Genomic DNA, 17,992 nt, shown 5'->3' on the forward strand with positions numbered 1-17,992 from the left:
AATGCTTATTAAAAAAAGTAAAAGAGATGCAACTTCTGATTTCTGTTGCACAGTGAAAAGAATTTATGTCAACAAACCATTTTGTTCAGAATTTTTTGCCGTTGAGGAAGAGAAATGGAAAGGGACATGATTGTGTGTGGAAATGTAAAGTTGTTCTCAATTTTATTTTCAACAAATCTGTACCATTAATTAAATCCAACGGTATTTTGTTCATGGTCCACCGGTGAGGGACTTAGTTGAACCCTCACCCTAGAATCCACCCACTTTATTACTAACCAGCAAAGAATAAAAAAATCACTTCATTCGCTAAGGCATAACGTAAATTCTTCAACAACAAAATAATGGCAACTGTAAAATAAGGCACAAACGTGGACAGTTTCTTTTTTTTAGTGGGTAGTTATTCTTTATAAAAAAATAATATTAAAGGTTAAAAATGGAATAAAATGTGAAAAGCTACAAGCTATAAGCTCAAAAGCTACTTGAAATAGCTTTTCAAAAAACGCTATAAGCTAGTGAGAAAAGCTTTTTACCAAACATGTCTCGTTCTATCAAAACAAGCTTATAAGTTAGTCCAACAAGCTATAAGCTAGCTTGTTTATGTTACAAACACAGTCATAATCTCTAATGGTGAATTTGAAAAAACAAATAACATCTTAAAAGTTCATCTCTCTAGTCTATAAAATTCTCCAATGAACGGCATGAAACTCAACCACAAGGATGTTAATGGCTCCTGCAATGTTGCCTGAGAAATTTCATATTCAAGTCCTAGAAAGACTGAACAATATGCCTTCATAGTCCTCTCTAACGGGGGGTACCAAGATAGCTGCCATAGTGCCATCAACATTGAAAACTATAGAAATCTCCATTGGAATTATCAGATCAAATGGAGGTATCTTCACTATTAAGGTTGAAATGAAGTTTGAGGTTACTGATTTCATCAATGATGTCTTGGGGCAAGTAAGTGTGTAGGACGACGAGATTGGAAGGTGTTGTGTTGTAAACTTCATTGTTCTAGTTTGCGTTTCAATATTATTCTTTTTAATTTTATTTTCTATTTTTCAAATAATTCATCTTTTTAATCTTTTTAATTAAAGTTTTTTTTTTTCTCTTGGATTTGAAGACAAAGATGGGATGAAGATGGTGATAAGATGAAGATGGTGATATTTTTTGATAAAAATTAATCAATGCAATTATGTTTTGTTGATTTGGACTTGCCACGTGAGACAGGGAGTTTAAAGCCCACATAAGCTCACTTTAATATAGTTGGATAGAAAAAGGTAACGGTAAAAATATAGTATGATTTAAATAATCAATTTAGTATTAAAAAAAAATATAATTGATTGATCTAGTACAAACATCAAACTTAAAGAAGCGCGATATCCATTAACTTGATTTCAGAGAGAAAAAGATGTTTTTCATGGGGTAAACGTTAGTGGGGAGGTCAATGGGGTGGCGACAAGGAGTAATTTACTGCCATTGGAAAAATCTTGCATCCTTGTCTTCATGAGGATTACTCCACCACCATATTGAAAAACATAATAATTTAACTTTTTTTTGAAAATATAATAATTTAGCTTTTAAAAAGTTGAATGTACAACTTTTAATAGGTGTATTTTTATAATATCTTCCTTAACTTATTCTTTGAAGACACATGTTATTATTTTATTTTATTTTTTGAAAGGAAGACACAATTTATCACATGCCTAAACAAACATAAGTTTTGAAGGGAAGACACAATTTATCATATGCCTAAACAAACATAAGCTCCAATCCATCCATGATGTATATGTATTTTTGTTTCTTAGCTATTTATTTTGGATTTTAATTGCATTAATACAACGTTTCCTTAAAAAAAAAAAATTGCATTTTTTTTTAGGGTCATGTTAACTTGTGCCCTTATGGCACAAGATAAGGAACCTAAAAGTAGAAATATTCCCTTAAATTTTGTGCATTCTATTTATTATAAATTTAAAAATTAAATTGAATGCATACATTCCAACAAAAAGTTACTATGTTGGATACCTTATCTTGTGCCCTAATGACACAAGTTGACATTTCCCTTTTTTTAATACAACGTTTATTGAACAAAAAAAGAAGGCTTAATTACTCTTTTGGTCCCTTAAGTTATTTGTTGGTTACATTTTGATCCCATAAGTTATTAACGTTACAATTTAGTCCCTTAAGTTACTTTTTGGTTTCGTTTTGGTCCCTTAACTATTAAAAGTTTAGTTTTGGTCCCTTAACTTATTTTTTTGTTTCGTTTTTGTCCCTTAACTTATTTTTTGGTTTCGTTTTGGTCCCTTAGCGCTAATACATTCATCCTAACGTAAAGGACCAAAGTGGTTGACGGAGGAAGAGTTAAGGGACCAAAACAAAACCAAAAATTAAGTTAAGGGACCAAAACGAAACTTTTAATAGTTAAGGGACCAAAACGAAACCAAAAAGTAACTTAAGGGACCAAATTGTAACTTTAATAACTTACGGGACCAAAATGTAACCAACATATAACTTAAGGGACCAAATCATTAATTAAGCAAAAAAGAATTTGAAAAATTCCTAAATCTTGAAACACCACCAACAACAACAATTTCCCTCTACTCAACACAAGACAAAGACAACAACCACAACACACACTGAATCATCACATCAGAAAGATACTTCCAAAGAGAATAACCCCTTCTTACTTCTTAGAATTAAACTTCAACTCCACTCCACCATCCACTATCAGATCCAACCATAAACATAACGTAACTAACTGATTCGATCCCGCCTTAGTCGCTTCTTGGACCGGATACCGGATACAAGAGTCTGATTAGTGACTCGTTATTGGACTGGATACCGAGTTTTTTTAACTTAACTAACTCAACCGAGTCACTGAGTTAAACTCGTCGAGTGTTATTATATCAACAATGCAACAATCTTCATCGCCGTCACCGGAAGCGATACTCGAATGGCTGCACAAAGAAATGGGATACAGACCACTCGGCCAATACGCCGCCAGCGCCGGAGGAAAATCGCATTCACCGTCAGTCGAATCCATCCGAAAAATCTGCCGTGGGAACATGATTCCGGTATGGAATTTCCTCGTAACGCGTGCGAAATCGGAGAAGACGGTGAGGAATGTGAGGAGGAATATTACGGTTCACGGTGAAGGGGATGGTGGTGGGAGGAAGAAGGAGAAGAGAGAAGGGGAGGAAGTGGAGGTTGCGTTGATGGAGAGGGATGCGGTGAAGAAGGAGGTTGAGAGGTTGAGGAATGTTGTGAGGAGACAAAGGAAGGATTTGAAAGCGAGGATGCTAGAGGTTTCGAGGGAAGAAGCCGAGAGGAAGAGGATGCTTGATGAACGGGCGAATTACAGGTTTTGGTTTCGAATTTTGACCTAATTTTGATGTTTTGTATTTAATTTGTGATTTTTATTTGATTTGATTTTGCTCCTAATTAAGGTTTAGTGAAGAATTGTAATCACTGGTTCAATTTGTGTTAATTAAAATGCATTTATATAGTAATTTATATAATTATAAACTATGAAGTTATTGAAGGGAAGGGAATATTTTATCGGACAGTGGTAAGACTGGCGGTGGTGTACGAGACAGAGTGTTTGACGGTAAAGAACCAGCACGAACATAAGTTAAGCGTAGCAGAGATGAGAATGTTGCGTTGGTGTGTGGTAAGACTAGACAAGATACAATTAGAAATGACAACATTAGATTAAATTGGGGTAGCATCTATAGTAGAAAAGATGGTAGAAACTAGACTTAGGTGGTTTGGGCATATAGATAGAAGAACTGTGGATTTTGTAGTTAGGAGAGTAGATTAGATGGAGGGGAGCCAAATCACTATAGGTAGGGGAAGATCTAGAAAAACTATAAGAGATACTATTAAGAAGGATCTAGAGATTAATGAGTTGGAGAAATGGTTTTTGATCGAATATTGTGACGTCGTTTGATTATGTATCCGATTCACTTAGTGGGATAAGACTTGGTGGATAAGACCGTAGTGTAATCACTGGTTGAATTTGTGATAAATTATAATAGACTATAAAGTTATTGGAATTTCAACTGTTGTAGTTATGCATAGTTCTATAAACTTCACTCTCTTTGGTTTAGTGTTGTCATATAGCGGCTATAGCGATGACATAGTGGAATTTGAACAAATTCCTATTGTTTCATGATACACTGTTTAGCACAAAGTGTTGTGAAATAGCGGCGCTATAGCACTAGAGTATAGTAGAATTTGAACAAACCACTATATTTTGCATTCTGCAATTGTAAATCTGCCTTAGATTAAGAATCGTCCAATGCCATCCCTGGTTGAATTTGTGATAAATAAAATGCGTGTTGATAGATAATAAACTATGAAATTATTGAAATTTCAATAGTAACAGTTATCTTTATTATCTCTAAACTGCACTCTCCATAGATGAGTCAAATGGTTCCTTGTGTTGTTAGTAGCACTTGGTTGAAGTGGAATTTTCCTGGTTCTTCATTGGGCAAAAAGATGAATAAGCCATGGAACACTGACACAGACACCGGCAACAATTTAATAACACGAAAGTGACTGAATGTTATTACATGTGCCGGTGACACTGACACATCTCGGAAACCGAACATGCTTTCAATCCGAAGTTATGATGCTACATAGTGACTAAGAGATGCCGACTTTGTTGTGAGATAGAAAGAACACTTTTTCCTGCTGGCTTTGGTAGTCGAAACTAAAAACTGGTTGTTTTTATGTTGCAAATGTTTATTATCACCTTGATTATTGTCGTAGGCATATTGTGGTTTTGCTTGTTAGTATAATAATTTTCTCCTGAGATTAAATATCATTGTTGACGAGAATAGTTTGTATGCTTTTGTATCTGTATCAATGATATATTTGAAGGAAAGATGAGAAAAATAATGAACGTGTCATTGTTCTGGCATTGAATGGTTGAGATAATTAGTGGGTTCGTTACCATTCTGCAGGCATAAGCAAGTGATGTTGGAGGCCTATGACCGCCAATGTGATGAAGCTTCGAGAATATTTGCTGAATACCATAAACGTCTCTGTTACTATATAAATCAAGCAAGGGATGCTCAAAGATCAGGCGTGGATTCTTCCATTGAAATGGTAAATAATTTTAGTGCAAAAAATGAGAAGGAAGCTGTTTATTCTACTGTTAAGGGCAGTAAATCTTCAGATGATGTCATTGTCATTGAAACCACGAGGGAAAAGAATATTAGAAAGGCGTGTGAATCTCTTGTAGCTTACATGGTTGAGAAAATACAAAGTTCTTTTCCTGCTTACGAAGGAAGTGGCGTTCTAGCAAATCCTCAAGCAGAAGCAGCGAAGCTGGGGTTTGATTTTGATGGGCAGATTCCGGATGAGGTTAGAACAGTTATTGTGAATTGCCTAAAGAGTCCTCCCCTATTACTTCAGGCAATTACTGCATACACTTCTCACTTGAAAAGTCTAATATCCAGAGAAATAGAGAAAATTGATGTTAGAGCTGATGCAGAGATCTTGAGGTATCAGAATATATGTAGTTTCTTTTTTCACGTTTTGTTGATGCTCGTTAGTTTATTTGTGACTATAATTTTTTAAGGTTGGACCTTCTGTAGAAATCATCAATAATTGTTAGTATATAATAACTTAACTTTCCCAAAAAATATCCGCCAAAATGCTAAATTTACAAAGCATCTAAAAGAGGCATACAATAATTTAGGTCCCCTGCCAACCAGAGTACAATAGTATGTTTGTATATGTATGCAGTATGAATTCTCTGTTAGTTTTATCTTATTAGCAAGTATGTTACGCATGCTATTGATATAATCCAAACTTGCATATTTTCAATTAGGTACAAATATGAAAATAACATAGTTATGGATGTTTCCTCTTCTGACGGGAGCTCTCCTCTACAGTATCCACTTTATGGAAATGGAAAACTTGGGGCTGATGTGCCTCCAGGAGGAAGTCAAAATCAGCTCCTTGAAAGACAGGTCTTTATTCATCCTTAGACTGAATAGTTTTGTCGGCTTAAGTTGAGTTATTGAACCAATGTTGTATCTCTGTTCACAGAAAGCTCATGTTCAGCAGTTTTTGGCTACTGAAGATGCACTAAACAATGCTGCAGAAGCAAGGGACTTGTGTGAAAAACTTATGAAACGTCTGCATGGAGGCACCGATGTTACTTCTCGTTCAATTGGAGCCACGTCTCAAAATGTTGGAAGTCTTAGACAACTTCAGGTATTATTCATTTAAAACTTATAGTGAATTAGGTCCTTTTTAAGCAAGTTAAATATATTTTTTGTATAGTCACCTTTGTGTGTGATTCCTACTACCACCACAAAACTTCTAATAAACACTTCCTCCAGTTCTATATTTAAGCAAAAAAATATGTTGCACGCTGATCAAGAAATCAACAATTTTTATATATTTTTGTTGGTATAGTAAAAAAAATTAAACACGTCCCGAATTACCCTTGTCTGTGTTCAGTTATTAGTCTATATATGTGAATTAACGATGTTCAGTGGAATATTCACTTTACAATGTAAATGTGGTGATTAAAAGAAAAGACAGACCTTTATGCTCTGAAATGGGAAGAAGTGGCCGTCCATCTTATCTTCTTCTTGGAAGATGGTAGTACACTGGAATCTGATTTAACTTAATAAATGTGTTATTGAAAATAGTAGGCCAGCTTAAATTAAATGAGGTGATTTAAATTAAATGAATTTTAATTTAGGAAAAATAATTTTGATATAGTAAAGTTTTGTTGAAAGTTGCTTATGTTTTAGACCGTGAGACATTTGCTTTTTTATGCTTCTGTTTGAAACCGGAGGGAGTAACTAATAATTGAATTACCAGTGTTTATTCAGACATTGTCTTAAGCTGCTTTGGACATGTATATTATATAGCTTTTGACATGTTTACATGATTGATTTGGTTATACTACATTCTGAGAAAGAAATAGACACAACTACAAAATTTGTTTTTATGACAAATTACCTTTGGTTCAGCTTTTCACATCTAATTATTTTGAGGTAGCCTGTAAATCTGATTTGATAATTTGGCGTTATAAAGTAAGATATATTTTTTTTGATATAGTTCATGGGGGAAGATTACGAAATTTGATATTCCCAGTAAAATTGAATTAAAACCCAGGGAAATTATGAAACACTTGTTTATCTAAGATTTATTCTGTTTAAACTATCTACATCCCGACATGTTTAATTATGAAAATATTGTTTTATATTAAAAAATTTATAGTAGGGTAGGAGCAATAAATAATTTATCTTTTTCTATCTCCGAGGAATCTTTGCTTTTAATAAGTTCAATTAAATTATTTAGGTTCCGTTTTTATTTTCCAATACTCTTCAAGAATTAGGATTTTCTACTGTTATGAGTTGGAAGAAAAAAGGAAAGAAACTTTTTGTCCTGTTCTGTTCTATCCAATTATTAATGCTAGAAATATCTTTTTACATCAAAATTTATGGTGGGAGTTTACCAGCTTATACTTACATGTATTCAGCTAGATGTTTGGGCAAAGGAAAGAGAAGTTGCTGGTTTAAAGGCAAGTTTAAACACCTTGATGTCTGAAATACAACGCTTGAATAAGTTATGTGCCGAGAGGAAAGAAGCCGAAGATTCTCTGAAAAAAAAGTGGAAAAAGATTGAAGAGTTTGATGGTCGTAGATCAGAGCTTGAGTCCATATACACCGCACTTCTTAAAGCAAATACGGTAAAGTTCAACTATTTCATTAATTTCTGTATTTATGGAATGTGACTGCTGTACTTATTGCCAAGCCTTGGGTAATAATGGTTCCCTGTTTGGATCCTAGGATAATGTATTTGTCTGTGTGGCCATGTTGATGCATTTTGTTATTTGATATATGTACTGGCTACTTAGACAATGGATATTTGTAGTAAATTTGCATATACTGTTCCTACCGGGCCTTAATGGTATTCATTTCCCTCAAGTCGTGCAAGTGACTCCAACAACGCATTATTTTTCCCCCCTTTTTTTTTTTTAATAAACGGTTCGTTGATTTTTGTTTTCTTATATATTGCAGGATGCTGCTTCATTTTGGAGTCAGCAACCATCGACTGCAAGGGATTATGCTTTAAGCACTATAATTCCAGCATGTTCTGCTGTTGTTGAGACTTCAAATAGTGCAAAGGATCTTATTGAGAAAGAAGTGTCTGCTTTTTATCGGAGTCCAGATAATAGCCTCTACATGCTTCCTTCTTCACCACAGGTTTATAATACTCTAATTGATACTTGTTCATCGTTACAAATGTTAGAATAGACACAATGTTCTGAGTTTTTGGATCAGGGTACCAAAAGTACACCTCCATAAAGATGCTTTATGGAGGTGTACTTTTGGATCTTCCATTTCTACCGTTTGGTAGTCATAGTTTCCGAGTTCATTTAAATATAACTCAAACAGATTGGGTGTCGTGTTTAATAATCAACATTGATAGAAGAAATATATTCAGATGAAACTGAAAGAAGGAAAATACAATGGGGGGTGGATATGATATTCTCCAAATATGAAAGCTCAAGATACAATGAGGAACATGAATTGAATGCAGTGTAAGGCAGTGTAATTTTTGCGTATCAGGAATGACAACTGCTTTAAGAAGAATGCAAAGTTGTAGATATAACCCTATCCTATAAGAAGTCTAGGAGCAAGAGACTTTCTGAAGCTCGGTGAGTTTGAGCTGGCTAAGGAAATTACTGAGGATTTTTCGGAGAACAATCCTCTGATTATTCTGCAAGAGGCGGAAAGTTGCATGTGAGAGAAGTGGTTGGGTGAGAGAGTTGGGAGTGAGAGGCAACAAAGTGTATTTTTTACTTTGGAGTTGTTTCCGTAGTTTAGTGAGTAACAATATTTAAGATTATTCTCCTATACCGTATCCCTTGTTTTGCTCTGTCCCATGATCAAGTTTTAAATCAAATACAAAACAAATTTTTCTGTGCTATATTCCAACCTTTTTTTAGCAAATCAAATAAATCCCAATACATTTTTGAGAACGAGGAACTTTTAATGGCTTTAGAGACATTTGCTTTGAATATATTAATAATCTATCTCATATATAAAGATCTACTTCAACTTATATTTATCATATATTATGGTTCAGGCACTGCTTGAGGCCATCGGGTCCAGTGGATCATCTGGACAGGAAGCAGTTGCAAATGCAGAAATAAGTGCGGCTATTTTGACAGCAAGAGCCGGTGCTCGGGATCCGTCGGCAATTCCATCAATATGTCGGGTCTCAGCTGCACTTCAGTATGCTGCTGGTGGTGAGTATACTATTATTGTTCATGCGCTGAAAGGCTCTTTCCTAGTGCACAGTCCACCCCTATCATAGATGTCTGATATGGAGGCATGTCCAGGATGGAAGTTCTTGTTGTTTTGGATGAAAAAGATTTGTCTGAAACTTGTCTAATGCCTAACAAAACTATTGAATCTGTTTATTTTGATACATTTTGAAATGAAAATCCGTTATAAAATATTTTCAATTCATTCCTTACTCAATATTTGTCCTCTATATTACTATTGCATATTAATTTCATTAACTTACAAACGTAGTTTCAAAGGTATTTACTATTGGGGGTATGCATATACGTGGGCTCAAACCTATTCTAATGCAGTAAATGATTTTCTTAATGCGCAGGCTTGGAGGGTTCAGATGCTGGTCTAGCATCCGTACTGGAGTCCCTGGAGTTTTGCTTGAAACGTCGTGGTTCAGAAGCTAGTGTTTTGGAAGATTTATTAAAGGCTATTAATCTTGTCCATATTAGACGGGATCTTGTGCAAAGTGGTCATGCCTTGTTGAATCATGCCTACTTTGTTCAACAGGACTATGAAAGGTAGATATGAATTCAACCCCCAAATCCTACCTACAGTCATGGTTAATAATTTAGTAAATTCATTTATAGGTGTCAAAGAAAAAGATGTAGTTAATATATTTTTCCATCTCATTCAGATTCAAACCTTGATAATTTGTTTGAAGCTTTCTCTTTGTTTCTGATATTTAATATAATGATGCAGGACGACCAATTTTTCTTTAAATTTGGCAGCAGAACAAGAAAGAGCTGTCACTGAAAAATGGTTGCCTGAACTCAAGACTGGTGTTTTGAATGCTCAGCAGAGTTTGGAAGCTTGCAAATATGTTTGGGGATTGGTGAGTTACTGCTGTTATTGTTATAAGATTGATATCCCTTAAAACAGTGCTGAAAATTTCAGGAATGACCTGATGCAACTTCTGCTAAGCATGTTTTATTTACATATATTGCTATATAAAGAACTTCATCACAATTGTTCAATTTGATATGCAATCTCTTGGTGCATTCCAATCTCTTTTTTGATAACTATTAAAATTCCCATTTCTAGTCTTACATTGCAACTTCTTCTGCAGCTTGATGAGTGGTGGGAGCAACCGGCATCGACGGTTGTCGACTGGGTGACAGTGGATGGGCAAAATGTAGCTGCCTATTATAATCATGTGAAAAAGCTTCTAACATGTTATGATCAGGAGCTACTATTGTGAATAGAATTGTAATGCACCTAAAGTGACTTAAATTTTCTCAAGTCCCAGATTGTCTAAACAATTCCCACTTTGCTATCGACATTGAAGACTTTATATTCTTCAGCTAGTACTTCAAGCATTTACTTTGGGATGGAATGTGCAGCTGTTGTTGTTATTGATAGACCAAGAAAACCTCAAGAACAAGAAAGAAACCTCTCCTCCACCTGTTGATTTTTTTAGATTCCCCCTTCTTTCTCTTCAGAAGTGTGATGTGTATTATAACTTATAAGCTATATGAGAAACAGGTTAACTTATAAGCCATTTCAGATTCTAGGTGGTAAGTTAGAATGTTCTTTATAATTGCATGTGATTAATGGTTTTGAATCCTCTGATTGTAAAGCTCTGTAAATTGATTTAATGTGTGCCAGAGAGTTGAAGTTGAAAACATATTCAACTTCATTTATTGCACACTGGTTTGAACTGTTGGACACAATTAGTATCGTTTAGAAAACATTAAGAAGTCTAGTTACAGGTAGACTTATGTTTTGTGGCACTTATTCTAAGTTTTACGTGGTATATGATGAGATTTCTTGTTTTGTAAACAAACAAAAACTCTTTGCAGAAGAATCCTGTTCGTATTTTATATTGCTAATTTATTTTGGTAATCTTTTTTTTTTTTTTGAAGAATTTATTTTGGTAATCTTGAATTCTATATTTTCTTCATAATGGAAATAATTCAGTGTGAAATAAAAAAAATATATAATGAAGTATAATGGTTTGTTTTGATTCTGGGTTATGAATGATGTGAAATCGATATTTGAATCAATTGTAATCGTGTTTGATCGATTTGTTTCGGTATAGAACCGAACATGACAAAAAATTGAACCAATTTAATTTGTTTGGGTTGGATCTCTGGTTTATGATTTGATTATTACACCTTTCATTGTATCATCTACCCGTTCAGAATAAATTGGAAATTAACTTTTTCATATGAAGACCGTGACCAAGTTGACATCACAGTTTTTCGTGAATCACATTAATGGAACAATATATTCTCTGTTCACTGCTACAATAATCATTTGGGTTATGGTTCAAAACAGTACATTTATCCGTGAGATGTAGGGAGGGGATAATTGTATGTAAAATGAAGCATAATAAATGTGATAATGACCACAAATTGGTTGGCTAAGTTTCAAGGAATGTGGTTGGTTGGTGCAAACCTGTGAACTCTAAAGACTAGTAATTCTTTTTCATGGAGTGTATAAGAAAATACTTCTTTGACAGTACAGATGAATTGTGTTACAGATTTTTTTACAATGTTACATTGCACGTGTTACTCTAGTCCATCCACATATATAACCTTCTAGAATACATTAGCATATTGACAAATTGAAGTTTCGGTACAATTGCTTTCTTAACTATTAAATTAATGATTATTTAGTACTAAAGATTTATAGAACCAAACAACTGAAAGAGACACAAATTCTAGTTTTCTTTTTTTTTGAAACAACATATATTATTAAGGCTCCCCGCACAAGACGAACATAGGAGATCAAAACTGCAATACAAGGTGCCGTAAATAGGCGGCACCGCAACACCCACACAAAAACAGAAAAACAGAAGCTGAATTAAAAAGGCCACGCAACTGACAGATAACACTAACAGCAACAGTGAGGAAACAAAAGCACAAAATCCCCCAACCGAAGTAGCAGCAAACAAAGCCGGTACTCACAAAAACAAAGCACCGGACTTCTATCAATGCAACAAAACAGTCAGCAGCACCTTAAAAACAGCAACCATCACTCCAAACATACACAACCTGATAAAACAAAAATTTTAAAAAGAAGTACACATACATGCCAAGATTTGGATTTACAACTTGCCAACCAAAAAACCTTTCATTTTCAGCAGCTTCATATATTATTCACCTGATATCTATAGCCAGGATTTAGATTTACAAATTGGCAACCCAAAAATCTTTCATGTGTCAAACTTCTCAACCAATCCTCTACCTTAGAAGTTAGAACCAACGCGATTTACCACCAATTCTCATGCCCTGCTTTGAATATGAAAACAGCACATGTATGATAAGTGCCATCTCATTATCCAAACAATTAGTGGGCACTGACCACTAAATAGACTTATCTATCCAAAGATGGAAACGAATTTGCAGGATATGTGAACTTTAAAGGTCGGATTGAATCTGTAAATGGCCCAGAATTCTTATCCGTGAGCTTAAATTATAATCGCTGCAGTTTAACAGCAATATACACTACATTTGATCACAGTAATAACTAAAAGGTGCAGACCATAACTTTAAGATGTATAAAAGTTACTATATAACAAATTTCCAGTTGCATATACTGTTAGAATCTTATCTCCCCTCAAGAAGGGTCATCTTTTTTGCTCACAATTGATGCCTTCTGGTATCTCGATTTATCAATTTCCCGTACTAGATAATCTAAAGTCGTATCCGTAACATGGTTAGGGGTGCATCCAGCATCAATCATCATTTTTAAGAACTTATAAGCATCCTTCAGTCGGCCAGCCTTGCTGTGAATTTCAATCAAAGTATTATAAGTGACAACGTCAGGATTTATCCCGCTGCTCTTCATTTGCTCGAAGAACTTGGTCACCTCATTGATTCGGCCTGCCTTCCCCAAAGCATTAATGAGGGTATTATACATAACTATGTCAAGATAACCGCCTTGCTTCAGTAGCCCGTCAAGAACAGAACTGGCTAGATCCGCTCTTCCCATCTTTCCTAAACCTTGAATTATCATATTGTACGTCGCTATATCGGTCGGGCAGAGCTTTTCTCCCATTTCACTCAGAATAGCCCAAGCCTCATTGAAATAGCCCTTTTTAACAAATGAGCTCATGATAGAATTATATGTATAACTGACAGGATCCACGCCCGCGTCGGTGAAAATCTCAAACAATTTGCAAGCGAGACTTAACTTTCCCCTCGACAAAAATATAGACAGGAAAGTATTCACCATATCAACATCAAAAGAATCAGACCCTTTTTGTTGAACTCTTTGTCCACGGTCAGGAGTAAACATTCGAGAAGCATTGCTAGTTGAATTCACAACACGCTTTGCCAATTTATCCATGTGTGGAGATGATGACCACTCATCGATTTGTTCAGACGAAGTTTCCACCTCATCATCCTCATATCGGGAACGAGTTATGAAACTCATGATCTCACTAAAACCTCCTTTGGAAGGGAACATTGGTGAGTAATCCTTTTCCTTGGAATGAAAATTATTGATAGAAGCTTCCATTCCAGCTTTCCACCTGAGAACACCAGGTAACAAATCGCCTTCCCTGACATGCTTGATGAGCCTATCAGTCCATTCCCAACGACCGTACTTATGAATCCCAATCAATAGAGAAGTTATCGTTACAAGGTCAACAGAAAACCCTCTAGCTTCCATTTCCTCCACCAACTCCAAAGCCTCTTCCAATAGACCCTCTTTACAAAGTTGCAACACAACGATGCTGTAAGTAATCCCATCCACAAATTGACCTTTCTTCTTAAGATCACAAAAAAGCATATAACCAGCTTCTGATCTTCCATTCTTAATAAGTCCATGAATCAGAATATTATAAGTTGAACAAGAAGCTTTCACCCCTTCTTGAGCCATTTTCTCAAACATCTGGCACCCTTCATTAACCTTCGCAGCCTTGAATAAACCATCCAAAACACAATTATACACAAGCACACCGGGACGAAACCCATTATCCTTCATCTCATTAAAAATCCTCAACGCCACATCCATCCTATAAGTCCTACAACAACCCCGAACAAGAATCGTGTAAGTAAACTCATCGGGTTCATAACCACACCCTTTAAGCTCATCCCACACAATAAGCGCATCATTAATCTTCCCAACCTTACAAAGAACTGATAAAACCGAATTATAAGTACACATATCAGGTCCAAACAAATTCTTATCCTCCTTCATCTCATTAAAAAGCTTCATAGAAGTAACCAAATCACCCCAAGAACCAAAGGCATGAATACAAATATTATAACCCCACAAATCAAAATCAAAACTTTTCCTTTCCCTCAACCTATTAAACACATTCTCAAACTCTTTCTTCATCCGGGCTTTTCTTAAAACCGAAAGTAAGTAATTCGACGAACCAACAATAACAGAATCCAAATTCAAACAATCATCATCATCACCAAGTGTCATAATATTATTGAAAATTGATAAAGCAAGTTGAATTTGATTATTCTTTATAGAAGCAATTAACAGAGAATTATAAATAAAAGGTGTAGTACCAACAGGTTGAAGATTTTGTGTTTGAATATAATCCAAAATATCAATAACAAAGTGAAAATTTTTAGTATTATTATTATGAGAAACACCAAATTTGATAAGAAAATTAACAAGGGTATTAAACGAATTCGAATCGAAAACAATACCATTTTGTTTCATGGAATGAAGAAGGTGAGGAAGGTGTTGATGGAGGAGTGAAAAAGGGGTTTTGGGGTTACAAAGATTGTTGAAAATGAGTGAGTAAGAGAGTGAAGAATGATGAATGTTGTTGTTGGAATTGAAGAAATTGAGTTTGTGAGAAATGTGAAGTGATGGGTTTAAGAGGATTTTGTGGATTAGGGTTTGTGTGAGATTGGTTTGTGGTGGTGTTTGTGTTGGGTTTTTTGAAAGGGTTTTGGTTATGGAAGCTACTGTGAGTAATTCTGAAACTTGTTTCCATGTTGAAGATGATGATTTTGATAATGTTTTCATTGGTTTTTGTTTGGTGTGTGTAACTAACTATGATGTGCTGAAATTGTTGTTTATCCTCGGATTGAACATGGTGTTGCAGGTTCTTCGTTATTCACTCAAAAACATGCCACACGTTCATTTCATTTGAAGACTAAGAATTTATAATTTCTTGTTCTTGCTTGGTTAAACTGCACTTTCGCCTACTAAGTTTTAAAATATTGCGATTTTGGTCCATTATTATTAAAAAAATGGTAATTTTGCCCCCTTTTGTCCCAAAATTGCTAAGAAGATGCGAGTTGCCTGCAAGATCTTAATTTATGAGTAAGATAAGTTAGATGTCGTGACCGAAATAGGCCTACTTACTTGCTCTTCCCTTACTAAATCTTCCTTTATTGAAGGAAATTTCCTCATTTTCTGATGGAACATACCATACTCACGGTAAGAATATGATTCTTACATAATTCATTCAGGTATGCTGAAATCATATTAAAAATACAATCCTTATATTTGGACACATATATTTCTCAAACACCCATCCAATATCCCATTTTTTTTATATCTCTCTCTTCTTATCACATCTATTACATCACTCTCTACTCCTACCGTTCCTTATGCTAAAAAATTAGTCATACCAGCAAACCTAACATCGTACCAAACATAAACAAGATGAAGGTACTTAAAATCAAATCATGCATGCAAGTATTAATATCGACTGAAATACATAATTAAAATTGTTCCCTCAATTACAAAACCTATGCTAACAACATCAACACCTTCAAGAATCAAATCATTAACGTATATATCATTCATCAATATAACTATATAAGCAAGACATCAACACATACAATTTATCAACGAAAAATCAACACCCTAAAATGAGATTTTCAAAACATGCAAGAAAGAAGGATAGAAACAATGCTCACTTCACTCTTTTTCTCTCGAGTGTATGTCCTCTGATTTCTTTCTGTGAAGCTTGCATGCCATCTAAGTGGCTACGGCTATAGTTGAAGTGGAACAAGATTTAGTGCAAGTGTAATAAGATCGGTTTACAAAAGTTACCCTAGTACATTAACTTTGTTACGATAGAAGTATTATGAATGCTCTCTTTCTAATATTCTCTTTAATATCCGCTCTTTAATTTGAAGAAATTTATGTAAGCCTCATATTTTAGAAATGGATCCCATAAATAGTGTTGAAAGAATTTCACACAATAAAAAATTAAGTGATGAAGAGAGTGTTAGAAAGACAATGTTCTTAACATCTTGCCACTCTAAAATATAACTCTTGTAAAACCATGGTAGTTTAAGGTGATTGTGATAAATTTATTGGGAATCCAAACATGTTATGAAGTACAAATACTTGACACAATATAGGTAGAATATTTTTAAAATTCAAGATGTGATATCGTTAAGATTTGTTAATAAAAAAATTAAATTTAAAATTAGATAAACTATATAAAAGGCCATCTAAAAAATAACTAATTATGACTCCTTTAAAAAAATAACTAATGGCTCATTACTAATGAGTAAAAAACACTCAATTAGTATAAAAAAAAACAAAAACAAAAACAAAAAAAATCAATTGAAAAATGTTAAAAAATGTTTTCAGGAGTTATCTATAGAAGGTGTTAAGACTAAAAAAAAAAATCCCTCCAAAGATTATCTCCCAAAACGAATTTAAGGGACTTGGAAGACATTACAAATGCCTAAAAAGCATAGTTTATCATTACAAATACTACTACTACAACATCGCAGCCTCACACGCTTTGATATCACCGCCACTTCCGCTTCTACGTATTTCTTCTTCTACGGGTGTGTTTGGTTCAGCTTTGGATAGAATTGATTCTGACAAAATTGATTCTGATAGAATTGAATTTGGAGAATTGATTTATGTTTGGATACAATAATGCATAACTGATTAAACAAACTGAATGTTGTTTGGATAGTTTTTTTATCAAAATTGCATTTGAATTACTAAAATAGACATAACTAAATTCAAGTAAAGGTGCATAGTTGAATGTATATACAGATCAATATTAAATGTAGATATATTATTTAATTTAAATAAATAAATTTTCTATATATTAATTTAAAACATAATAAATACGACCATTAAACTAAAAATTTTTACAAAATATTTGTTCATATATTTTATATTTTTTGATAAAATATATTTAAGTTAAATAATACTAGAGTTAGTTGCCAAAAATGATAAAATATAGCGTAAAAGAAAGGTAAAAGAAAAAATACAATAAATCTGAATAAAGGACACCGTAAAAGAAAATCCAAAACTTGGTAACTCATGACCATAAACATTTTTCGGGGGCTAATTTGGTTCGTTAAGTTTTCTGATTAAATTTGGTTCATCAAATTAATTACAAAGCAAAAAGAAGGAGAATTGATAAAGGGCAATAAAGGAAAATAATAGGTTGTAATAATCAAAATATAAAATTTAATGTAGAATTGATTCTAGGAAAGTCAAAAGCTAGAAATTGTAGCTTTAAGGAAAATTGCTTTTGAAGGAAAGAAGCAATTCTGAAAAGCCAAACCAAACAACATTGAAAACTCAATTTCCATTTTGAGGTTTATTCACTACACGAAATGCATTTTATTTCCCGTTTTATTCATCGACATCTTTAATTTCTCCTCTTTCTCTTGGGTCTCTTATACTATTGTTTGTTTTTTTCATTTTTTTTAAATGAAACAAATAAGGAAAAAAAAACTGAAAGAATAAAGAGT

The 17,992-nt window shown here is 34.0% G+C and overlaps 2 protein-coding genes across 2 annotated transcripts; one reads left to right on the plus strand and one right to left on the minus strand.

Moving 5' to 3' along the window:
* The first annotated feature begins 2,596 nt into the window (after positions 1–2,596).
* On the plus strand, positions 2,597–11,124 carry AUG5 (HAUS augmin-like complex subunit). Its single transcript, XM_085723638.1, has 10 exons — positions 2,597–3,358; positions 4,965–5,507; positions 5,837–5,978; positions 6,058–6,225; positions 7,508–7,717; positions 8,049–8,234; positions 9,121–9,283; positions 9,658–9,853; positions 10,035–10,167; positions 10,402–11,124. The coding sequence occupies exons 1-10, from the start codon at positions 2,910–2,912 to the stop codon at positions 10,531–10,533; spliced, it is 2,322 nt and encodes a 773-aa protein (XP_085579764.1). The 5' UTR covers positions 2,597–2,909; the 3' UTR covers positions 10,534–11,124.
* Positions 11,125–12,001: 877 nt separating this feature from the next.
* Positions 12,002–15,401, minus strand: LOC146904565 (Tetratricopeptide repeat (TPR)-like superfamily protein). The gene has a single exon (XM_085723639.1). The coding sequence runs from the start codon at positions 15,273–15,275 to the stop codon at positions 12,897–12,899; it is 2,379 nt and encodes a 792-aa protein (XP_085579765.1). The 5' UTR covers positions 15,276–15,401; the 3' UTR covers positions 12,002–12,896.
* Positions 15,402–17,992: the final 2,591 nt, after the last annotated feature.

The sequence above is a fragment of the Medicago sativa genome, chromosome 7, assembly GCF_051527215.1.
Source record: "Medicago sativa cultivar Bolivia chromosome 7, Bolivia_mono, whole genome shotgun sequence".
Taxonomy (NCBI): domain Eukaryota; kingdom Viridiplantae; phylum Streptophyta; class Magnoliopsida; order Fabales; family Fabaceae; genus Medicago; species Medicago sativa.

What these genes read in the sequence shown, in the direction of transcription:
- LOC146904565 (XM_085723639.1), bottom strand. Translation starts at nt 15,275, where the DNA reads ATGAAAACATTATCAAAATCATCATCTTCAACATGGAAACAAGTTTCA.
- AUG5 (XM_085723638.1), top strand. Translation starts at nt 2,910, where the DNA reads ATGCAACAATCTTCATCGCCGTCACCGGAAGCGATACTCGAATGGCTG. An exon ending in GATGAACGGGCGAATTACAG is followed by an intron (nt 3,359 to 4,964) that starts GTTTTGGTTTCG and finishes ACCATTCTGCAG; the next exon opens with GCATAAGCAAGTGATGTTGG. An exon ending in GCTGATGCAGAGATCTTGAG is followed by an intron (nt 5,508 to 5,836) that starts GTATCAGAATAT and finishes ATTTTCAATTAG; the next exon opens with GTACAAATATGAAAATAACA.